General features: G+C 44.0%; 1 protein-coding gene across 1 annotated transcript; it reads left to right on the forward strand.

Annotated features, from left to right (window-relative positions):
- Positions 1-8,220: 8,220 nt before the first annotated feature.
- Positions 8,221-25,713, forward strand: LOC132959887 (potassium voltage-gated channel subfamily H member 8-like). Its single transcript, XM_061033136.1, has 15 exons — positions 8,221-8,660; positions 11,902-12,135; positions 12,387-12,515; positions 12,600-12,745; positions 13,792-14,050; positions 15,037-15,194; positions 15,331-15,538; positions 15,720-16,052; positions 16,256-16,455; positions 16,930-17,179; positions 18,860-19,074; positions 24,085-24,362; positions 24,469-24,569; positions 24,653-24,705; positions 25,516-25,713. The coding sequence occupies exons 1-15, from the start codon at positions 8,585-8,587 to the stop codon at positions 25,711-25,713; spliced, it is 2,838 nt and encodes a 945-aa protein (XP_060889119.1). The 5' UTR covers positions 8,221-8,584.
- Positions 25,714-26,033: the final 320 nt, after the last annotated feature.

A 26,033-nucleotide genomic window follows, 5' to 3' on the forward strand; every position in this document is an offset into this window, starting at 1 on the left:
TCATCCTGATTTTCCACTGCTTGTGTAGCTGCTCCAATAACATTATGACGTTTCCTCTGAACGCTCTTTCATAACTGTTTCTATATCCAAAGGCATTTGGGACAAACTGTCTGCATCGATATTTTCCTTACCAGGGCCGTATTTGATACCAACATGGAAATCTACCAGTTCTGCTACCCAACGGCACCCAGTCGCATTCAGCTTGGCAGTAGACAGAACATGGGTAAGTGGGTTATTGTCACTGTATACAGTGGAGAATGGTGCATAGTAAAGGTAATCACGAGAGCTAAGAACTCTAACTCCTTACACTGGCTCCCAGTTACTGCTCGCATCAAATTTAAAACTCTGCTGCTTGCTTACAAAACAGCCACAAAAACGTCTCCTCCTTACTTTAACTCTCTCATCCAGGTCTACACTCCCCCCCGCCCACTACGCTCTGCCAATGAAAGGCGTCTGATCCAACCTTCACAACAGGGTCCTAAGTCTCTGACTAGACTCTTCTCCTCTGTCGCCCCCCGGTGGTGGAATGAACTTCCAAACTCCATGTGATCTGCAGAGTCCCTCTGCACCTTTAAGAAAAAGCTAAAGACCCAGCTCTTTCATGAATACCTACTAACTTAATGATGATGGTCTCCATATTATTGATGATGATGATGGTAATGACGATGGTTTTTGTTTGATAACGACGACTTATAAGATGGTTTCTATACTGATTAGAGCTCTCAAGAACTGCCCTCAATGTTGTGCTTTGCCTCTGGTCACTTCCTGTCAGCACCTGTGTGTCCAATCAGACTCAAAGCTGATCATTTGCTCTTACTGACATTGTTCCCTTTTTTCTAGATCCTTGCTTGTGTTGTTCTTACTCTCTGATGTACGTCACTTTGGATAAAAGCGTCTGCTAAGTGAATTGTAGAAGATGCATCAGTGTGGAGAACTAACGCTTGTGAAAAGGCTCTGGGAAGGCAAGAACAGGAGGTTGAACAAGACAGTCTATCAATGTTGACTGGTTAACACAACAACAAGTCCTAACATGGCTCTTAACTCACCCACAGTGCCTGGCCGTTTGTCTTTCAGAGCTCTTACTGCAGAAATATCAGCCGGATCCATCCTGCTCCCAGCTGCAGACACAATCCTCCCCAGGTATCTCACTTCTGCTTTAAATCGTTCACATTTTCTTTGTTTTAGTTCATCCCATGCTCCCTCAAATGCCGCAGCACCTTTACGGACAGGATCTTCAAAAATTCTGCTAAATACAAGGACATCATCAAGATATGGCACACATATTTCAATCCTTTAACCCACCAAGCACTCCGTGCAGCGCTGAAATGCTGCCAGTGCATTCATGAGTCAAAACGGGATTCTGATCCACTCGTGACCCCAGGGGGTCACAAAAGCAGTTAGGGGTCTACTGTCTTTGGCCATGATGGTGGTATGCCTTACCCTGGTTGAGCATTGAAAAGAGTGTTTCCTCCCAGATTGTCCATAATGTCCTGTTCTCTAGGTATTGGATGGCAGTCTGAGTGAGTCTTCCTGTTGAGCTCCCTGTAGTCAATACATAAGCGCAAAGAACCATCCTTTTTTCTAACAAAGAAGACGGGGAAAGAGTAGGATGAAATGGACTTTTCTCACCAACCTTGTCCTATCAACTCTTGTAAGTGGTCTTTCATTTCTTCATTTAAGGATTATGGAACAGAACAACACGTTTTTGGGACTGATGTCGTCATCATTTCTGGAGAATGACCCTGACTCCTCTCTTAACATTTGGTTTACCATTTGTCTTCTGGTTGTCATCAAGGTGTGTCAAATCAACAGGAGGATCCCATTGCTCGTGAGCATGTCTTTCCACTGGAGGTCTGTACCCGGACATGATTGATGGATGCAGTTGGCAGGTGATCTGTCTTTCTGAAGAAATTTACAGGATAGACTGACCTAATAGACTCAGTTCCAATAAAAGTTCTCCCTGGCAGTGTGATGTCATTACTTGTCGGGTTTTGAACATTAACAATATTCTTTGGGGCCCTGCCTGCCTGTACTGATACTATAGTATCATGAAAGTCTAGTTCTTCAGGCCATTGGGGGTTCTCATGAGGCTCAAAAAATGGTCTTATCCTCTCTAAAAGGTGGGGCCTGCACTGGACACTCATTCTGCATGGAGCCATGTTTAGGCACACAGATTCTCTCTTTTGTTGTCCTCACATTAGGTTCAAATGTTTTCCTACACACACTGCCTTAATGAAGGTCTTTGCTTTGTTCTTCCTAAGATGAGGAAAAGTTATTTTTACTGCCTTCACTAGCTTTTCTTTGTCGCCATGTTTTGTCTTGTCACACAAACTATCCAATACAAGGCGTTCAATAACATTAAAGCCTATAATAGGACACTGCTGTTGCTCTCCCTTTAGTGCTAATTTGGGTATTATTAACTCATTATGATCAGCATTAAGTTTAAAGGATACTTCAAGCCCACCGATGTATGGCATTTCTGTACCATTAGCTGCTTTGACTGGTTTCTCTGATTTGGGAGACCTCAGATCTTTTAACAACACCATATCAGAACACATTCCGGGGGCAGAGTAGCTGTGCGGTGTTTTTCTTTTCCACAGGATCGTCACTTGACTGGACTGTACTCACATTAGTTCCCCTTGATGGAGCAATGTGTTTCTTTTTGTCCCGTCTCTCTTTTTCGTTGTTGCAGGCGATGTTCAATTTCTCCATTAGCAGTTCATCTGAAGTGCTCGTTTGCAGGAGGTAAAGCTGTAGGTTAGTTTTATATTGCCATTCTGCAGGCCAGTTAAAACAGTATGCATGAAGAGACTGTGAACTAATGCATATTTTAAGGCAGTAACAACTTCCTGAGAAGCAAACAAGATTTTCTGCCTCATTCCATCTTATCAGAACATTTTGTCTCTTTAGTGCCCTGAGCCTCAGAGGTGAGTTGTTTGTATAACTCTGTGGCACCTTTCTCCTGGTAATGACAAGAATTCTGCAAAGGGCAGGAAGTGTCAGTTTGTCCTTCCCCTCTAAGTAACTCCTTAGCTGAAGGCCTGGGGCTGTGTTCACAAAGCTTCCTAAGTACTAAGAGTTGTTTCTGGTGACAAAATTCTAAAATAATTCTTAAAATCAAGATGTTTTCTAAGAATTAGGACTAGATCCTGGAAGATCCCATGTTGCTAACATGTCTTCTCAATCTTACAGTGCTTTGTGTACAGTATTTACCTGAAATAGGGGTGAATAGTAGTAAAGAGGAATGAAGAAAACACACGCAACTGTGGCCTCCACTCACCTGTATTCAGTGAAGAAGCAGAGCGCGATCTCCCACTTCTGGAGCCTTGAGGCATTACCAGCAGATCACAGAACAATAAACTCACTCATAAAAGCATATATATAAACTATCTGTATTCCTTTCTTATTAAACTGACTGAATAATCTTAACAACAGATATCTGAATACATTTACAACTGAAAATTAAACAATTTCCAATGAAAAGGTAAAACTATAATAACTACAATAACGGAGAATTAAATGAAATGATTAGTCATGTCTGACACATACTATCTGTCACACTGGCTGTGTTCTTGTATATGATTTGGATGTATTGCTCTGGACTGTATCTAGTTAGCTGTGTGCTGTATTGTTTCTGCTGTGTTTTTGGCTTTTGACAGTTTTGGAACTGATTCACCTTTACATTCAACGGAAGTTTAGACATTTTTGTTGACTAATACAGGTGATTTGTATTTACCCTGTACAGGAGGTCTGCTTGCTGTTGGTTTACTTGTGAGAGGTTGCTTGAAACAGCCAGCCTTACAGGGTACATTTTTTTAATAAGGATTTTACTTAGCTTTGTTGTTTCTGCTGTCTGTGTCTGTGTATATTGAAAGCCTGTCTAGGCTTTGAACATTTTAGGATTGATTCAATTTTGCATTCAATGGTTGGCTGTTAGGGTGTGAATGTTCCTGGTGATGAAGGTCTGTAAGCTGTTTGTTATACTTTTTGTTTGGTTTTAGCTAAATGAGTGGGTTTCTCAGCTTTGATAACAGATAACAGTTTGTAAGTCATGTTTTCAAAACATGCATGTTGATTTTTCTTGTTGTAAACAATATTACAGTACCGAGCACCAATCTCGTAGCGAGGAACCTCTTTGAATGCAATTTATAATATTCACCTGCCTCTTTAACTGCATTTCTGTGACATTTAACATGCACCAAAACTCACCAAAGAATGCACTGAAATAAAAAGTTTGTGAAATGTACGTGTGAAATTGCTTTTGTGTCTGTCTGATCATGGTATTTTCATAAAAATTTGCAATTTTTCAATAAAAATGATATTTTCATCTAAATTTGCGGTGATTTCATCAAATGGTGCGGTTGTTTAAAAAAACATTTCTTTTAATTTAATTAAAATGTCCTATTTCTTAGATCAAAAGTCGTATATTCACCTAAAATTGCTTTTTTATCCATTAAAAATCATTTTTTCATCACAATTTGAGGTTGTCAAATCCAAATTCTTTCTTTCATCAATTTTCGACAGGTCTGCATTCAACTTTTTTTGATCAAAATTTGATTTTCACAAAAATTTACAATTTCTTCAATGAAAATCGTTTACTCATACTGTTTATTCAATCATATTTTCATCAAAAGTCATGCTTTCTTCAAAATTTGCAAAATTCATCAAAACAATAATTTTCATCAAAGTTTGCGATTTGCGAAGATCCTACTTTCGTCAACATTTTCGTTGAAAATCCCACTTTCGTTAACATTTGCGATTTCATTCATCCGAAAGCGCATTTTCGTCAAAAACCCAATTTTCGTCAACATTTCCGATTTCATCCATCCGAAAGTGCATTTTCGTCAAAAATCCTTCTTTCGTCAACATTTGCGATTTCATTCATCCGAAAGCGCATTTTCGTCAAAAATACTGCTTTCGTCAACATTTCTGTTGAAAACCCTATTTTCGTCAACATTTAAGATTTCATTCATCCGAAAGTGCATTTTCGTCAAAAACCCTATTTTCGTCAACATTTGCGATTTCATTCATCCGAAAGTGCATTTTCGTCAAAAACCCTATTTTCGTCAACATTTGCGATTTCATTCATCCGAAAGTGCATTTTCGTCAAAAATACTGCTTTCGTCAACATTTCTGTTGAAAACCCTATTTTCGTCATCATTTGCGATTTCATTCATCCGAGAGCGCATTTTCGTCAAAAACCTTATTTTCGTCAACATTTGCGATTTCGTTCATCCGAAAGCGCATTTTCGCCAAAAACCCTATTTTCGTCAACATTTGCGATTTCTTTCATCCGAAAGCGCTTTTTCGTCAAAAACCCTATTTTCGTCAACATTTCCGATTTCATTCATCCGAAAGGGCATTTTCATTGAAAATCCTGCTTTCGTCGAAAATCATACTTTCTTCAACATTTCCGATTTCATTCGTCCGAAAGGGCATTTTCGTCAACATTTGCTGCTGTTCTTCCAATAGTTCACACTGTTTTATTTAATGAATTAATGTTTCAAGTAACTACTTTGCTGCTATAATGGTTTCAATAAAAGATGGGTATTTTGTAGCTCATTAATGATTAATCGATAACTGATCGTTAAGGTGTTCAACAATCGGTTCAGAAAAATTACTGAAATTGGCAAGCCTATTAATAACTCGCTGATCAAAATATTGACATAGCAATGTATCCTCCTCCTGAATTGTATCTCTACTGCTAAATACTATTTTAACGGAAGTTGACAGCAGGATATAATATCGGGTAGCATGTGAGAAGAAATTGGGAAAGTGGTTTCAAACCTTTTTCCTTGGAGCACCTCTTTCTTAAGAAAAGCTCAGCCCACACAGAACTCAAACGAAAAATAGTTAAAATAAAGTCCTTCCAAAATGCATGATTTCATGCATTGAAAATATATAAATTACAAGAAATATTATATAGTGAGGAAAATTATAACTAGACTATGAACCAATAATAAAAACAATGGAATTTGTTTGATATTTATGGAATTTTTTTAGCCTACCTTTTACTACAATTAGAGTATTCATTTGATGTCATAGGGATGTCAAATGGCACCGGAAGCTAGGAATGACTCACCTCTTTTTGTTGATGGTAGCACCTGCTGTCTGTCCACTATAGTCATGTTCTTGTTGATCTTCATGTTCCTCGTTTGTCACATTATCACCTTGTTGTTTCTGTCCATCTGGTTTGCGGCTTTTTAAAAATAAAAAAACTATAATTTTTAGTCTGTAAACTAGTTAGGATGAGCCGCACGCTGTAGCCAATTAATTGTTGTTATGACGCTGTGTTGGCAGGTTGGTCACAGTGTCCTCCAATTGAGCAATATATTTATATTAAGACCAAATATTTTTGTTAGAACTTGCATGATATACCCCATTGCTGATGACTTAAAATGATTTATTTTCTACACTAGTTCACAGTTGAGTTCCCGTCTCGCAGCTCTAACTTTTGAAGTGCTGGAGAACCGCCAAATCTGGCAACACTGCAGTGAGTCGAGAATAATCCTGTGTTCGAGTTCGAGACCAGCCTGCGCAGAAATGATGAAAGTCTTAAAGTTTGTTCCTCCGCAGACACAACTTCCTCCAAGTCAGTGTGGTTCTTTTTAACAGTTAGTTAATTTAAAATGAGGAATGTACCATAATGGCCCATTTACTTTTCACGTATTGTACAATCCCAGCTGTAAATGACCCATAGATGCACACGTTTGAGTGCTCCTAAACTAAAAGTCAGTGATATTATCAATGAACGTTAATCGAGCACATAAGGTAGGTGAAGAGATATGAGCATATGAAAGTTAATAAAATCAAGGCAAGGAAGAATAATTTTAAAACAACCTTTTTAACTTGTAAATGTTTATTTTTAAGTTATGTTTAATCTAAACTAGCTCAATGAGCTGTAAAATGTACTCGTATCAAATATTTAAATTCTAATCAAAAAAGCACTTTTAATCAAATTGATTATTTCAATTAAATAATTAAAAAGGTTTGTGGTATTTTCATTAAGAAAACCAAATGACAATAACTAAATAACTAAAACTAAACTAATTAAATTGATTAAAAGGTAAGTTTGAAAAGTAAAATGAAATCTACTAAGAAAAGGTTTAAGGTAAAAATGCAGCTTTAATATAAATAATTTACCAAACAATGATGTAAGACTCTAATTAAAGTTATAGGTTGAAAATAAATGCATTTTATCGTTTATAAATCACTTTATATAGAGAGGGCGCCCTCTGGTGGTTCATTGTTGGTTACTGCACTTAAATAAGAAATTAATCAGACTGGTGTTTCTTGGAGTAAATTAAACACAGAAGGCTGGATTAAGAGCTTTTACGTTCAAATAAAATAAAGGAACACATTACATGAACATTTAATCGCTGAGCTTAATGAACACTATGTCATTTGACTAATGAGACTTAATTAGGCGCATAATTTGTGATTTAAAAGTTTAATAAATATAAAAATATCTCAGACAGACGATGTTGCTATGGTTCACTCCTGCTTTTATACAAAAAAACACTAATATTTTACTAACATTACAAACACATTTTTAATCTTGTAGTAGTTACAGTCTATGAGAGATAAGGCCATTAAAAAACGATATGTGATGAGTGACTATGCTGAAAGAGGGTATAATAGAGAGAAATAATAATTTAATAATATTTAAGGTTGATATTTTCTCTGACTGTGCCTGTTGCACTTGAGCTCCGTCTCCTGTAGAGGGCAATGTTGCTTTACTTTGATTGGTCCCAGGCTGCTGTTCACTATGAATGAAACACATGAAACATGACAATGAGAGTTCAGGAATGTGTGCTCATCCTGACTCATCTTACACATTGACAAACTTCGCAGATAAAAATACATACAACGCTTTATTCACAGTGAGCAGGAGGAGGAGAGAGAGGGCTAAGTGAGTAAAAAAAAGAGAGAGAGAGGGCTAAGTGAGTAAAGAGAGAGAGGGAGGAGGAGGAGGAGGAGAGAGTACTAAGTGAGTAAAAAGAGGTAGAGGGAGGTAGAGGAGAGAGTACTAAGTGAGTAAAAAGAGAGAGAGGGAGGAGGAGGAGAGAGTACTAAGTGAGTAAAAAGAGAGAGAGGGAGGAGGAGAGAGGGGACTAAGTGAGTAAAGAGGGAGGAGGAGGAGAGAGTAATAAGTGAATAAAAAGAGAGAGAGGGAGGAGGAGGAGAGAGTAATAAGTGAATAAAAAGAGAGAGAGAGGGAGGAGGAGGAGGACTAAGTGAATAAAAAGAGAGAGAGGGAGGAGGAGAGAGAGAGGGACCACATTGCAGCACACCCGTGCGTAAATGTGACCAAACCACCGTGCTCCCTCCGTCTTCAGCACCTCCTCTCTTCTCCTCCTCTGAGCCCGGACCCCCTCCCCTGTGTCTCCTCCTCTCTGTCCGGATCTCCTCCGGTCTCTGTTGAACCCTGGAGTCCGGGGTGTCTCGGCTCGGCGCCCTCCTGCAGGGGTTGGGAGGAGCGCCGGGGAGCTCGTCCCGGTTCCTGCCGGGCTTCGTGTCCACCTCCTCGGACGCTCATGGCGGCTCGGAGCGGAGGGAGAGGCGCGGGTCCACCCGGTCCCGCATGCCGGTGATGCGGGGTCTGATCGCGCCGCAGAACACATTCCTTGACACTATCGCGACGCGCTTCGACGGGACCCGTGAGTACATATCCCACCCAGCCTGAGACCCCGGAATGTTCCGGTTCAGACTGTTGACATGATGTAGAGCTGAACTTAATCTAGTCCTGCAGAGACTGACAAACAGACAGACAGCTTTAAATCGTGCGTGTATGCGTGTGCCGTGCTCAATAATGTTGCATGATATTGATGTAAACATGGTGTTCAATGTGTTGGTGCATTCATTAGCATCATTCAGTCAGCTGTGGGCTGCAGCTGTCAATCATTTAGAGTCTGACTTCACTGCAGGGCCTGTTCCCCTGCTGAGGGGGCCCGGGGCTGAGATCAGCTGCATGGCCCCCTGTTTAGCCCCCAGCTTTCCTTCAGTCCAGAACATCTGTTTAGTTTCTGTTTAAACGACAACCATTTCAGCTAAACACTATTTGTTACATTCTGCCTGTTCGTCTACATGGCGAAGGCGTTTTGGGGGCCTCAAAATGCAAACTTTTAAAAACAGCAGCGTTTCTGTCACCATGTAAACTGAGGAAATCTGAAGCTCCTTTTTGACTTTTCACACTTGTTGTATCTTGATTCTTCTTCTCAGTTGCTTCTTGGAATTCCAGATTTGTCCCTCAGTTTTCATGTTTCTTTCTGCTCTCTGATTGGCTGTTAGATCTTTAGCTACCCAGTAAAAATGTCTAAATGTATCCTCTCTATTGTTATAACCGACCACGTCTCTTATATTATACCCCGCTCTATGATATGTGGTGTTCAGGTGCTCACTCTCTGAAAACGTGGCTGACCTTCTGCTGGAGATTAATGGTCGCACCAATGGCTCCGCCCACTTCGTATAGTCCTGCAGCGCATGAATGAACCGGAGTCCCAGAGGGCTGCTGTTCACAGAGCATGATGCTGTTTGTCCTTCCCGAGAACAGAGCAGAGAGTATCTCACATCAGGTGCACTGATTTAGTCTGAGTCTGTTTTGATGTATGTGCAGCCATCCATCATCCCAACATCCCAAACACAAAGAGCAGCGTGTAGAGGAAACTAACCTCATAGATACAAGACGTAATCCACCGTTTGATCCCTGACTTATAAAGCACCTCAGTGAGAGTGTCAGTGAAGTGTTGTCTTCTGTGTTCTCTGTTCAGTCTGTCACAGTCGGCAGCTGCAGGTTTCTACTGTTCACACCTTCATTGTGCGTCCTGCTGAACATCTGGACTCGTCAGATGTTTCCCCTTTAATGTAACACACACAGAAAACCTGACGACCACGACGAGACAACACCGATGTCTGTTCTCACGTCGGATCCATCCGCACTAACATGACCTCTCACTGTGCTCGGACAACGCCACATTCTGCACGTCCAGGTTCACTAATCTGCAACCAAACAGCACAACGTTCAGTCTTACAGCGATCATTGCACAGGTGGAGGTGTGATTATTGGGTCCTCTCCACTGATGCTGTGTGTGTCTGCTCTCAGGGAGTCCTGGGAAGGATCAGAGGATCACCTGCATGCAGAGGTGGACTGTGGCGAGCATACTGCACTGCATTTAAATGAGCGTAAAAGTTGAGTCACTTTATGTTGAGCATGAGGTGCACGAGCTGCAGATGTGAAGTTCAATGTTGCTCTGATCTCGTTACTCACCCGAGGCGCCGGAGGGTTTTTATGTTTTATTATTTTTAGTTTAACTCTCTGTGAGAAAGTGAAAGATCATCAATGTGTGTCATGAAACATCCAACATGCCTTTAGTAACTTCAGAAAGCTTTTGGATCGACTGATCTGTGACAGCTCTTATCTGCTGACATCAGCAGGTTGAGTTAAAATGTGACGGCTAACTCCTCTTAGTTTGGTGTAGATAAATGACTTTCCATATGCTGCATTCAGGTAACAGCTGGAGGAGTAAGGTAAACTCTGCCCCCCCCCCTCTCCTCCCCCAGAAGAGCCCCCATTCATCAGTCTCCTGTGAGTCTCAGTTTAACAGTAAATAATAAGAAGTAATAAAAAAGAATTCCCTCTGCAGCTCTTCAGTTTATATGAAGCTGAAGAACAAACAATGTTCTTACATTAACACGTCTGAAAGAAAGCAACTTTAGAAATGTTTGTTTGATAAACGGAGGTCGATCATTTATGATGCATTTAAGGAAGACAGGAAATCTAAGCGATGATTGTCTTGTGCAGCATCAAATGGATTGTTTGACGTCATGCCAAAAGCAGCTATGTGAGGGGGGCCCGTGCCACCTCTGGACTCGCCGCTGGTTGATGTGTTTCAGAGTATTTATCAGACTTCCCATGATCCTCTGGTTTGAAGTTTCCAGCAATTACACCGATCCCGTTTTATTAACGTGTGAATTATTCAGTTTAATTGTTCTCACTTCATCCTCATGCAGACTCAAGTTCTCTCTGTTCGTTCAGCCCTCTCTCTCTCATTCTTTATTCCTCCCTCTCTCTGTCTCTTATCCTCTCTCTCGTTCTTCACTCGGAGCACTGCACATTATTTAATGTTGGACTTTTAATAACCTCAGAGGAGTGAATGACTGTCTGAGAGTCACCCACCAAACCTCACTCACTTTCTTCATGATTTATTCATCATCAGAACGTTCACTTTTATCACAACCTTCAGGTTTAAGTATCGTCTTTATGGATCATATGTTCTCTTCTTCTGTCCCGTTATGCGCTGCGTCCTGTAGGATTACCTTCATCTCACAGCTGAATATTCACTTCAGCCTTTCTCAACTTTCGGCTCTGCATCTTCAGACCTGTTCCTGTGATGGAGCGATCAGTGTGTGTCAGCAAATAATAAATCATCACAGTCTCAATGAAGAGCACACGTTTTCAGAGCCTGATTCACTTTAACGCCCTCACTGCGCTGCAGAGCAAACTGCGTCTCTGTGTGTTGCTGCTGTTTGTATTTTAATGATCCATTATGAGGTCATTACAACAGGGGACGCTAACAGCCACGCACAGTCAGAGTGAAGAAACAAGCGTCTTCTGAGAGTTGGCAGTAACTGCGCCGTTGTATTTATAAGCTATGAGTCGCTCAAACTTTCCAATGATTAGGAAAATAATTCCAACTCTGTATGCCTTCAAAATAAAAGCTCTGTAAATAAAGTCTGTCTGTCTCTCTCTCCCTGTCTCTCTCTCTCTCTCTCTCTCTCCCTGTCTCTCTCCCTCTCTCTCTCTCTCTCTCTCTCTCTCCCTGTCTCTATGTGTCTCTGTCTCTCTCTCCCTGTCTCTCTCTCTGTCTCTCTCTGTGTCTCTCTCTCTTTCTGTGTCCTCAGACAGTAACTTCGTCCTGGGTAACGCTCAGGTCCAGTCTCTTTATCCCATCGTTTACTGCTCTGACGGTTTCTGCGAGCTTAGCGGATTCGCTCGTGGCGAGCTGATGCAGAAGAGCTGCACGTGTCACTTCCTGTTCGGCAGCGAGACCAGCGAGCGAATCACAGCGCAGATGCAGACGGCTCTGGATGAACGCCGCGAGTTCAAGACTGAGATCATCCTGTACAAGAAGAATGGTGAGATTATCAACCAGACTATCAGTCTGTATTCTGGATCTGGATTATAATCAGTGTTCTGGATCAGGATTATGATCAGTGTCCTGGATCAATATTATAATTTGTGTTCTGGATCAGGATTATGATCAGTGTCCTGGATCAATATTATAATTTGTATTCTGGATCAGGACTATGATCAGTGTTCTGGATCAAGATTATAATCTGTGTTCTGGTTCAGGTTCAGGATTGTGATCTGTGTCTCCTGCGCCCAGGTTCCAGGTTCTGGTGTCTGCTGGATATTGTTCCCATAAAGAACGAGAAGAGTGAAGTGGTTCTGTTCCTGGTTTCTCATAAAGACATCACGGAGAATAAAGACCTGGACAACAACACGTCTGAAGCAGGTACGAGAGAAAATGATCAACAACTCACTTAAATCCTGTTACATCATTATGTTATGTATCATGAAACATGTCGTTTGTTTCCAGATGAGGAGACAGGTCTGAAGGTCCATCAGGTCAGTTGTCCTCCGGGCTTCAACAGAGAGCGCCGTCGCAGTCGAGCCGTCCTCTACCAGCTGTCAGGACATCTGCAGAGACAGGACAAGAGCAAGAGCAAGCTGAAGATCAACAATGTAAAGCACTCCTATTCTCTCAGCAGAGTTTACATCTAAAGAGCTGAAGAGATATGAAAGCACAGTAATGTGACAAAGCTTTAGTTTGTGCTACTCCATCTTTAGTGTTGGGTGTGAAAGGTTCATAATGCTGCTGATATTTGGGGGTAAAACCTGTCATCATATATCACATCAACTACCACTGAACAAACTCTGCATGTTCCAGTTCTTCAGATAATCATTCTTTAGTTCATTATGGCCACATGTCTAAATAAATACCACCACTACCTCACTTATTGGTTTACTAACTGAAATGGATTGATCAATGACTCACTACAGGAGACAGACTCTAGTGGACACTGGAGGAACTGCAGCTGTAAAGTTAGACATTTTAACATGGAGCTCTAAGGGGACTGACTCACTACAGGAGACAGACTCTAGTGGACACTGGAGGAACTGCAGCTGTGAAGTTGGACATTTTAACATGGAGCTCTAAGGGGACTGACTCACTGCAGGAGACAGACTCTAGTGGACTCTGGAGGAACTGCAGTTTTGGTGATTTTGGTATTGGTTTCATTCTTTCATCCTGTTCAGTTTGATGCTCCCTGACCTGTAGAGGGCACTATGAAGGCTTCAGACTTCCAGTCTTGATGTATTTTGGAGTTGAGAATGATTAAAGTTAAAGGCAGACTGATTTAACAGACTTGCACTTGCTGATGCAGTTTGTTTGTTTTGAGCACAACTCTCTTTAACTCTTTAATTAACTCTCAGTAATAGAAATGTGAAAGCTTGTAAAAGTGATCAGCTGGGAATAAGACAAACGTGTTAAACTGTTCTTACCAAGTGATGATTCAGCATCTTGGAGCGATGACATCATCATTAAAGGTGTCATTAGTCACAATGAATGAATGTGAGTGTTGGTGAATGGTCAGATATTAAGAGTTTCATCCTCTTGCATCAGTCTCAGCTTGAGCGGCAGCAGAAGGCTCAGATTATTTAATCAAATAAAGACATATTGATCCTGTCAGAGTCATAACTCTTTGTCTTGGTTACATTTCTGTTTGCAGAACGTTCTTGGAGCCAACGCCACCCCGATCCCAGAGTATAAGGTGGCCGACATCCAGAAGTCCCGCTTCATCCTGCTTCACTACGGTGCATTCAAGGCCGGTTGGGACTGGCTGATTCTGCTGGCCACCTTCTACGTGGCGGTGACGGTGCCATATAACGTCTGCTTCACGGCGGTTGAGGTCAGAGAGGACGGAGGGTCAGCAGCGAGAAATCCCCCCAGTGTGAGCGACATCCTTGTGGAGATCCTCTTCATCATCGGTGAGGTTTGATCTCTTTAAGCTGCTGTAATTATTTTTGTGTATCCTGCTTTGGGGAAATCAGACCACATGCTCTGTTCTTAAGACCCAGTTATTCAAGAAGACGTGTCCATGTTTTACAATTTTATAATTCACTTATCAGACTCTTTTCTCCAAAGCGACGTACATCAGAGAGTAAGTACAACACAAGCAAGGATCTAGAAAAAAGGGAACAATGTCAGTAAGAGCAAACGATCAGCTTTGAGTCTGATTGGACACACAGGTGCTGACAGGAAGTGACCAGAGGCAAAGCACAACATTGAGGGCAGTTCTTGAGAGCTCTAATCAGTATAGAAACCATCTTATAAGTCGTCGTTATCAAACAAAAACCATCGTCATTACCATCATCATCATCAATAATATGGAGACCATCATCATTAAGTTAGTAGGTGTTCATGAAAGAGCTGGGTCTTTAGCTTTTTCTTAAAGGTGCAGAGGGACTCTGCAGATCACATGGAGTTTTAAGGCTTGAATAAATCCTGGAGCTGCCGTGAACGGTCTAACAAATACTCCTGAAAGTCGAGTGTTTGGTTCTTTAGTCTGAGAGCTTCTTTTCTGCAGGAGTGCTGCTCTGGTGAACACTTCCTGCTGCAGCATTGATGTGTTTGGATGCAGAGGAGGAACATTGATCAAGCTTTTCTCTTCTTCTCTGCTGATGTTTGGGACTCTTTCAACTCCATCCATTCATATGATCGTCCCCTTTCTTCTAACAACAGCTACATTTTACACTTTATTTCAGTTTGACTTGTTGCACTTTGCGGCTTTGTTTGTCAAGATACCAGGATTTTAAACTTGGATATGACTCGAGTCAAAATCAATCAGTATTGACACCCGTTTGATTCCACAGCTACAAACCAGTATTAACGTGTACGTTTCCAGGTTGTGTTGCTTATGTCCTGCTGAATCTAAACACCATGCATTCACACGTGTCATGTTTGTGTGTTTCAGACATCGTGTTGAACTTTCGTACAACCTTCGTGAGCTCGTCGGGTCAGGTGGTGTACGACGCTCGCTCCATCTGCGTTCACTACGTCACCTCGTGGCTGTTTGTCGACCTGATGGCTGCTCTGCCCTTTGACCTGCTGTACGCCTTCAACATCAGCGTGGTGGGTGCACACACACACACACACACACACACACCTGAGAGAGGTAGGTCGACCAGGTGATGGAGTTCAGGTGATTAACAGTACTGATTGCTCCTGATCATCTGCAGGTCTTTAAATCACTCCCCTCTCTCTGCAGAACTTTGGGGTGCATCTCCTGAAGACGGTGCGTCTCCTCCGCCTCCTGCGCCTCCTGCAGAAGCTGGACCGCTACTCCCAGTACAGCGCTGTGGTCCTGACCCTGCTCATGTCCACCTTCGCCCTGCTGGCTCACTGGATGGCCTGCGTCTGGTACTTCATTGGACGCAGTGAGATCGAGAGGAACAGCCCCGCCTCCTGGGACATAGGTGTGTTTGTCTGTGTGTTTTGTGCAGTGGAACCAAGCGGTGACCTCTAGTGATGAAAAATTAAGTTAACCGCATCGTTTCCACAAATTGAAGGGGGCGTGAAAATAGATTTTGTACGTCCTGTGTAAATTAGTTGCTGCACTGTCTCTCTGTTCTCAATGAACTCTCTCTCTCTCCTCAGGGTGGCTCCATGAACTCGCCAAACGTTTGGGCACTCCGTACTTCCTGTCACCTCTATCCTCTTTGTTTGGAGTCGCTGACCTGCCTCAGGTTTACAATCACAGCCGGTGGAACAGCTCCGAGCTCTCAGGGTTTCACTGGAACAGCAGCAGGACCAGATCCAGGACTCTGAATGGGTCGTGGTCGACTCTGAGCGGTGGCCCTTCCGTCAGGAGCTCTTACGTGACGTCGTTGTACTTCGCTTTGAGCAGTCTGACCAGCGTGGGCTTCGGAAATGTGTCGGCAAACACAGACTCTGAGAAGATCTTCTCCATCTGCACCATGCTGATCGGAGGTGAGACGAAAACAGGAAGCACTGAAAATACTGAGTAAAACTTGGTCGGTGTGTCCTCTATATGAGATCAAAAGTTGAGTTTCTGCTTGACGTGACCATATATGGGCAGGAGAGAAACCCTCGCTCCTCTCCAGCTACACCCTCCTGCCTGTCTCTCTCCACCTGACTCTTCAGTGTCTTCACTTATTCTGTCTCCTCTGCAGCGCTGATGCACGCCGTGGTGTTCGGGAACGTGACAGCCATCATTCAGAGGATGTACTCTCGCCGCTCGCTCTACCACACTCGAACAAAAGACCTGAAGGACTTCATCAGAGTGCACCGGCTGCCCAAAGCCCTCGAGCAACGCATGATGGAGTGTTTCCAAACCACGTGGGCCGTGAACAACGGCATCGACGTCAGTGAGGTACGAGGGTGTGATGCCGCTCACCTTCTCTTCCTGTTTGATCACTGAGCCTGCAGGTGAATGATGACAAGTTGTGTTTCTGTGTGTGGCTAACGTTAGCAGTGCTAGCACCTCCAGCCTTCAGACCTCCTTAACGTCAACATGTTTTTTCCTGATCATGTGTGATGTCTCAGTTTCTGTGGGAAGGTGAAAGGTTATCTTTTCCCTGTTAGCTCCACCCTCCTACACACTCAGTCACATCATCATCACACACAAAGGACAGGAGAAAGAAACACCACTCTGAGCACGTTATGAAGATACAGATCTGAGTTTTTATCCTTTTTTGTTAAAGGAGCCAATCATCAGACACGATCCATAAAGCAGGATTCATTCAAACTTAGGAGAGCTAAATTCATATCACACCCTGATTAACTGCTGACATCAAACATCTCCTCCTCCTCTCCCTTCATCACCTCCTCCTCCTCCTCCTCCCAGCTATTGAAGGACTTCCCTGACGAGCTGCGAGCCGACATCGCAATGCACCTGAACCAGGAGCTGCTGCAGCTGTCGCTCTTCGAGTCGGCCAGCAGGGGGTGTCTGCGCTCGCTGTCCCTCATCATCAGGACCTCCTTCTGCGCTCCAGGGGAGTTCCTGATCCGACAGGGTGACGCTCTGCAGGCCATTTACTTCGTCTGCTCGGGCTCCATGGAGGTGCTGAAGGACAACACTGTGCTCGCCATCCTGGGTAAACGACTCAAACTTCAATTCATCTGAAGTGAAACGTAACAGATGAGTAATTATTATCATTCAGGAATAATGTCAAGTTTGAAATTATGACAGTCATTGACTGATGTCTTTATAAATGCACATGTTTTTTTTAAACATCATAGATATGAGTGAAAAACATCCTCATAGAAAACATGATTAAAGTTCAGCACCACGGACAGCTCCCCCATAATAAGAAACCTTACAGAGCCTCATGCATTGAAGTCAGCACCACGGACAGCTCCCCCATAATAAGAAACCTTACAGAGCCTCATGCATTGAAGTCAGCACCACGGACAGCTCCCCCATAATAAGAAACCTTACAAGGGACCTTTCTGAATATCCACAGTTCAGTAGTCAGTACTTTTCAGTAGGAGTTTCAGCATACTGAACTTTCATGGTCATTCAGTGATCATTTTTTTGTGTCCACCTCAGTATTCTGAATATTTCAGTATGGATACTAACTTCCGGGTTTTATGCAGTATGGATCGGATGCGTGCTTTCAGGAAATTAATTGTATTTTACCCACAATGCTGTGCAAAATTACACGTAAATCGTCACTTCACGCCCGCCTCCAAATCAAAACAAACGAGCGTGGATTAATTGAATACATTTTTAATCTAGAGTTAAAGTCCCGACTGAAATCACTACTTTTAATTAACAATAGAAAATATAACAAATATCTGCATTATTATAAAACCTTTCCGCCCTATTTAAATAATGATTTCACTATTTAAATGAGTCTTTATTGGTTTATTTTATATTCTGTATATTACTGTCTTTCATTTGTTCTTTATGTACTGTATGTTATTTAGTTATTTAATCTTTTACTTGATTTACATTGTGATATTGTTTTTTGTTTACCTGACAGTATATGTGCATTACTCTTCTTGAATTAAGCTAAACAAAAAAAACAAAAAAAAAACGGGTGGATGTGGCCGGTTCGGGAAATGTAAATGACGTCACTTCCTTACTGAATGAATTAGAAGAAGTAGGAACAATCTGCCTACTGTGCGCGCCTACTGACAGATTGAGTCGGTACTTGGCAATTCGGATACAGCCAGAGCCTCATGCATTGAAGTCAGCACCACGGACAGCTCCCCTGTAATAAGAAACCTTACAGAGCCTCATGCATCAGTTTGTCCTGCTGATAAAGAGTTCTGTTTGAGGAGTCCTGCTGCTGACAGACACACCAACAATAACACCTTCTGGAGTTCAGCACCATGGACAGCTCCAAACTCAAAATGAGACATATACCCGGCTTCATCGATCCATTTAAACGCTAAGAGTGCTACTTTTGTTTGACCTGCAAAGTTGAAGATTAAACGGGAAGAAAAGTGTGCATGGGAGTTTTTTTCTAAGTACCTGTGAACCTCCATGTTGGACCTGCAGAGTCCTATATCTCTCCCAGAAGCCCTCCTTGATTTAAGACGCAAAGTGACTCCATACTTGGGTCTTTCTCCAGGTGCAGCACAGCCGATCTGAAAGGCAGTAATCCAGATGACAAGAACAACACTGTCGTCTTTGTGTTGTTTAATGTTGTCCACACTCTGGGTGGAAAGGAAATCAGGGTTTTAACTGTTTTAGGTTCCCGCATCATGAAAAGCAGAGGACCTGGAGCTGCTAAAAGTGGTGCTAACATGTTAGCTTCTGTTTTCAGGGCGGGGCGATCTGATTGGCTGTGACTGTCTGACTCGGGTGGAGGTGATAAAGACAAACGCCTGTGTGAAGGCGCTGACCTACTGTGAACTTCAGTTCATCAGTCTGAGAGGACTCCGAGAGGTCCTGAGTCTTTACCCGGACTACTCCACCAAGTTCATCTCTGAGATCCAGCACGACCTCACCTACAACCTGAGAGACACACACACCCACCAGGTAACTACACCTGTCTGTCACCTACAACCTGAGAGACACACACACCCACCAGGTAACTACACCTGTCTGTCACCTACAACCTGAGAGACACACACACCCACCAGGTAACTACACCTGTCTGTCACCTACAACCTGAGAGACACACACACCCACCAGGTAACTACACCTGTCTGTCACCTACAACCTGAGAGACACACACACCCACCAGGTAACTACACCTGTCTGTCACCTACAACCTGAGAGACACACACACCCACCAGGTAACTACACCTGTCTGTCACCTACAACCCGAGAGACACACACACACCCACCAGGTAACTACACCTGTCTGTCACCTACAACCTGAGAGACACACACACCCACCAGGTAACTACACCTGTCTGTCACCTACAACCCGAGAGACACACACACACCCACCAGGTAACTACACCTGTCTGTCACCTACAACCTGAGACACACACACACCCACCGGGTAATTACACCTGTCTGTCACCTACAACATGAGAGACACACACACCCACCAGGTAACTACACCTGTCTGTCACCTACAACATGAGAGACACACCCACCAGGTAACTACACCTGTCTGTCACCTACAACATGAGAGACACACACACCCACCAGGTAACTACACCTGTCTGTCACCTACAACATGAGAGACACATACACCCACCAGGTAACTACACCTGTCTGTCACCTACAACCTGAGAGACACACCCACCAGGTAACTACACCTGTCTGTCACCTACAACATGAGAGACACACCCACCAGGTAACTACACCTGTCTGTCACCTACAACCTGAGAGACACACACACCCACCAGGTAACTACACCTGTCTGTCACCTACAACATGAGAGACACACACCAGGTAACTACACCTGTCTGTCACCTACAACATGAGAGACACACCCACCAGGTAACTACACCTGTCTGTCACCTACAACATGACACACACAACCACCAGGTAACTACACCTGTCTGTCACCTACAACCTGAGAGGCACACACACCCACCAGGTAACTACACCTGTCTGTCACCTACAACATGAGAGACACACACATCCACCAGGTAACTACACCTGTCTGTCACCTACAACCTGAGAGACACACACATCCACCAGGTAACTACACCTGTCTGTCACCTACAACCCGAGAGACACACACACCCACCAGGTAACTACACCTGTCTGTCACCTACAACATGAGAGACACACACCAGGTAACTACACCTGTCTGTCACCTACAACCTGAGAGACACACCCACCAGGTAACTACACCTGTCTGTCACCTACAACATGAGAGACACACCCACCAGGTAACTACACCTGTCTGTCACCTACAACATGACACACACATCCACCAGGTAACTACACCTGTCTGTCACCTACAACCTGAGAGACACACACACCCACCAGGTAACTACACCTGTCTGTCACCTACAACATGAGAGACACACACCAGGTAACTACACCTGTCTGTCACCTACAACATGAGAGACACACCCACCAGGTAACTACACCTGTCTGTCACCTACAACATGACACACACATCCACCAGGTAACTACACCTGTCTGTCACCTACAACCTGAGAGGCACACACACCCACCAGGTAACTACACCTGTCTGTCACCTACAACATGAGAGACACACACATCCACCAGGTAACTACACCTGTCTGTCACCTACAACCTGAGAGACACACACATCCACCAGGTAACTACACCTGTCTGTCACCTACAACCCGAGAGACACACACACCCACCAGGTAACTACACCTGTCTGTCACCTACAACATGAGAGACACACACCAGGTAACTACACCTGTCTGTCACCTACAACCTGAGAGACACACCCACCAGGTAACTACACCTGTCTGTCACCTACAACATGAGAGACACACCCACCAGGTAACTACACCTGTCTGTCACCTACAACATGACACACACATCCACCAGGTAACTACACCTGTCTGTCACCTACAACCTGAGAGACACACACATCCACCAGGTAACTACACCTGTCTGTCACCTACAACCTGAGAGACACACACACTCACCAGGTAACTACACCTGTCTGTCACCTACAACCTGAGAGACACACACACTCACCAGGTAACTACACCTGTCTGTCACCTACAACCTGAGAGACACACACATCCACCAGGTAACTACACCTGTCTGTCACCTACAACCCGAGAGACACACACACCCACCAGGTAACTACACCTGTCTGTCACCTACAACATGAGAGACACACACCAGGTAACTACACCTGTCTGTCACCTACAACCTGAGAGACACACCCACCAGGTAACTACACCTGTCTGTCACCTACAACCTGAGAGACACACACACCCACCAGGTAACTACACCTGTCTGTCACCTACAACCTGAGAGACACACACACCCACCAGGTAACTACACCTGTCTGTCACCTACAACCCGAGAGACACACACACACCCACCAGGTAACTACACCTGTCTGTCACCTACAACCTGAGACACACACACACCCACCGGGTAATTACACCTGTCTGTCACCTACAACATGAGAGACACACCCACCAGGTAACTACACCTGTCTGTCACCTACAACATGAGAGACACACACATCCACCAGGTAACTACACCTGTTTGTCACCTACAACATGAGAGACACACAACCACCAGGTAACTACACCTGTCTGTCACCTACAACATGAGAGACACACCCACCAGGTAACTACACCTGTCTGTCACCTACAACCTGAGAGACACACACACCCACCAGGTAACTACACCTGTCTGTCACCTACAACCTGAGAGACACAAACACCCACCAGGTAACTACACCTGTCTGTCACCTACAACCTGAGAGACACAAACACCCACCAGGTAACTACACCTGTCTGTCAGTTTTTTCTGGTTCTGGTTGTTTCTGCTGCCTGTATCTGTGTGAGCTGTGAAGTGGTGAAGTAGCTCCACAGGTGTTGGAGACCTCCGTCTGTTTTTCTGAGTGTGTTCAGCGACTGTTCACACCCACGGCTCTCTGTCTTTAACGACTGAACCATCTGTGTGAGGAGCGAGGAGACGACCATGGGCCAACATTTAAAGAGCGGACTCGTCTCAGCTGTGTGTTCCACATGAACAAGCCGATGACTCTGCAGACTCTAGTTTTACTTTGAGGGACTTTAATTAGAGCAGAAACACAGAGAGGAACCAAAGGATCAGTTCACGCAGATCCCTCGTGTTTGAAAGGTTTACGGCGTTATGGAGTATGGCGTCCAGATTTCTAAGTCTGAGGAGAGATGAGAGAACATTTAACTGCTGCAGGCGGATGTTGCGAGGTGGAGGTGGCTGAACGTCAGAGCACAGAGCGTAAACAGACCCGGTGATTGTGGAGACTGATGCATGTCAGGGTGTAACGAGCAGCGACAGTTTTCTGAACTAGTTACAGACGTTGCTCCACTGTTAATATAACAACCAGTCATCTTGTGGTGTTGGCTTTAGTCTGCAGGATTCATCTGTTTGAAGCCTCTCAAAGTCATCATGACAGAGAAGCCGTCCTCCCACAGTCCAAAGACATGCTCGTTAGGTTAACTGCTGACTCTAAATTGTCAGTAGGTGTGAATGTGAGTCTCTGTCTCTACTTGTCAGCTCTGTAATTGGCTGCCGCCCAGTCCAGGGTGTAACCCCGCCTATCTCCCAATGACAGCTGGGATCGTCTCCAGGCCCTCGCGACACTGAATGGGGAGAAAACAGTTTAGATAATGGATGGATGGGATGGACGTTTCATGTCTCATTTTATTTTAACGTTTGTTATCATCCGTCATGATGGTGAGTTTGTATCTGAGAACTTCAAATACATGAAAACAAAACTCAAACAAAAGTTTACGCTTGCATGCACAGAAAACCCCACAACCCACTCAGCATCTCTCTCTCTCTCTCTTACACACACACTTACTGTACATGCACACACACTCACTCTTAAAGACACACACACATAAATATTTTGTACAGCAGCAGTAGCCGAGGCAGCGTGGGGCTATAAATACTCTGTCATGATAAATATAGAAAAAACAACCCGCAGGAGGAGAGAGAGCCAGGATTATATTAGCATACACGTGCAGACACACGCGCGCACGCTGTTACTGCAGGCAGCTGTCACACTCCATCACACAGCATATTTGATTTACAGGTTAGAACACACACACACACATATATGCAACATTCTATGAACTGCATCGTTTGTGTTTCCTGGTGTGCATAAACACACGCACACACAAGTGTAACATACTGCATCTAATTTGCATAAGACACACACATGATCAAATGTCAACATGCAACGCACACACACTTTTCTGTCTTCTTACACGCAGTCACACACACTCTGCTGATGTCCTTTTGCTGCATGCTGCATACAGAGGAAGACACGTGCTGCACAACCACACACACACAGAGCTAAAATTAAACCTCTGTGATCCAAAAATAGCAGCTGCACGTGAGCAGTGGAGAGGAGGGAGGAGGCAAACAGAAGAGGGGGAGGGACAGAGGAGGATAGACGAGGAGATGGAAGATGTGTTCTGTTTGTGTTTGTTATCAGTGTTGATTATCACCGTTATCAAACACATGAACCAGCCTTCTTACCATCACTCTGACTGCAGGGCTTTTACTTTGAAAGGACAACTTTACCCGTCAGGTGTCACTCAGGTGTTCATAATAATCTATCAGAGTCTGAGTAACTGAATGGTTTCATGATTGTCTGAATGAGACTCTGCAGGAACTGAATGAATATCAGCGGCTGTGAATGAGAGACACTGTCAGAGATGTTTAAATGGCCCAACAGCTCCGCCTGCTGGTCACACAGAGAACACTGCAACAGTGAAGAGAGTGACCCGAGTGTCCCATTTATAAATCAATCCTCATAATAAGAACAAAGAATTATTATAAACATTTCTGCAGAGGACAGTGAGGGTGAAAGGGAGACCTAAACATTGTTATAAATAAAGTTGTTTTGTCTTTTCTCTTCAGGATGACTGTGAGGGTGACGGGGAGACGATGAAGAAGCTCCCCTCCATCAGGGAGGACGAGGAGGGTTCAGGCTCTGAGGGGGAGCGCTCCCCTCTCCCCCCCATGCCTCCCCCAGGCAGGCTGGGTCGAGGTCTGCGCTCCCCCCTCCGTTCCCCTCTGCGCTCCCCCCTCCTCCCCCCCAGGATCCTCAAACCAGGAGGTGATCCTCCCAGATCCCCCAGCAGCCTGCAGGTCCCCGTGGTGAGCTTCAACAGCCTGCAGGGGGAGCTATCCCCCAGGTAAGACACAAAACACCTATTTGAACCGATTATATAATTATAACACACCTGCACAAACATGGAGTGTGTGTGTGTGTGTGTGTGTGTGTGTGTGTGTGTGTTTCAGAATTGTTGACGGCATCGAGACAGAGAGTCGAACCGGTTCAGCTCCAAACTTTGATTTTTCTCCCAGTGCGACTCATAGCTTCCTCCCCAGTCCTTTTTCAGGTACACACACACACACGCATGCATGCACACACACACACACACACACACACACACATTCATACTCTCTGTCTTTGTGTCCTCAGGTATCTGTGAAGAAGAGGAAACTCTGCAGACCATCAATAAACTCAAACAGGAGGTAAAATAAATATTTTCATTGAATTATTGTCTTATGAAAATGGAATGCAAAACTTAAAGGAGCAGTATGTAACTCTGACCCCTAGTGTTTAAAATGGTTACTGCAGTCCAATTTAAAAACATTGTAGAGAGCTGTCTCCCCCCCCACCCCCCCCCCCTCTCTAGAGTCCATGCTCACTCAGGTCACCATGTGGTGGACTCTGAAGTTTCAGTGTTTATCCAGCTCTGCATGGGTCTGTAAACCTTTCTGTGTTCTAACCTCTCTCCATTTTTCAAAAAGCATCTCCAATATTGATCCTAGTTTGAGCACGTTTCTGCTCGTGGAGCTTATTAGAAACATGCAGAGGCTTTTTAGGTCGGGTACAATCACTTCTATCTGAACCACTTCTCTTGACCGCTTCCATCACTGCAACACCTGTTGACCTGATAACTGCTCTCATATCTGGCAAACCGAGGGGCGTCCAAAACGGCCGTGTGGGGGGTCGCCTTAAAGCCGCCTACCTTCTCCGGTCCAAACAAATCCAGATCATTCAGGAGCAGAATCTAAAGTTAGAAGGAGGACATACTGGCTGCTGCATTGTTGTCAGAGAAGCCAGCACTTCAACATAGCATGTTTCCTTAATGTCTGATCAGTTAGTAAGATACCGTTATCATTTCAAACTACACATCCTACTGACAGAAATAAACATGTTTACAGCCTGGTCTTCAAGCTTAGCCTGAACCTGTCCCACTGTAACCATAGTAACCAAGTATTACACTTGTCCTTCTTGACTGACTGGTTTCTGTAAATCACGTGTCCCGTCTCCTCCAGATGGCCGTACTTTCCCGGCAGGTGAGCGTCGTCACTCAGGAGCTGCAGGAGGTGACGAGTCTCCTCAAACCGCTCTTCGTCAACACGTCCAACCTAATCGTACCTGACGCTGTGACTCCGCCCCCCAGCTGCTCCCCGGCCCTGCCCCTTCTCACCCAGCACGAGGATTCTCGACTAACAGACAGATATGCGTTGTGATGGAGCGGACAGATAGGCATGAAACACCAACTGCATGACGACGACTGAGTTTAGCATGAGAACGTCATTTTTGTTTTTTTCATACATGGGTATGTATGTCGTTTTCTTTTCATTTTTTCGACGTAGTTTGATTGAGTTGAGAGAACTATATATCTTTTCATTAATAAACATGTGAGGTATGAGTGTATTTGTGAGCATGGCTGATTTTAAATTCTTTATTTTTGTATGAATCCCAAGGGAAGTCCATGAAACAAAGCAGTCAAACCCAGAAAAAAAAACATGTTATATACACACACACACTAAACTGTTCCTCCAGAATT

Source organism: Labrus mixtus, chromosome 24 (genome assembly GCF_963584025.1).
Source record: "Labrus mixtus chromosome 24, fLabMix1.1, whole genome shotgun sequence".
NCBI classification, from domain to species: Eukaryota; Metazoa; Chordata; class Actinopteri; order Labriformes; family Labridae; genus Labrus; species Labrus mixtus.

What these genes read in the sequence shown, in the direction of transcription:
- LOC132959887 (XM_061033136.1), top strand. Translation starts at nt 8,585, where the DNA reads ATGCCGGTGATGCGGGGTCTGATCGCGCCGCAGAACACATTCCTTGAC. An exon ending in CTGCACCATGCTGATCGGAG is followed by an intron (nt 16,053 to 16,255) that starts GTGAGACGAAAA and finishes TCTCCTCTGCAG; the next exon opens with CGCTGATGCACGCCGTGGTG. An exon ending in CCTCCCCAGTCCTTTTTCAG is followed by an intron (nt 24,570 to 24,652) that starts GTACACACACAC and finishes TTGTGTCCTCAG; the next exon opens with GTATCTGTGAAGAAGAGGAA.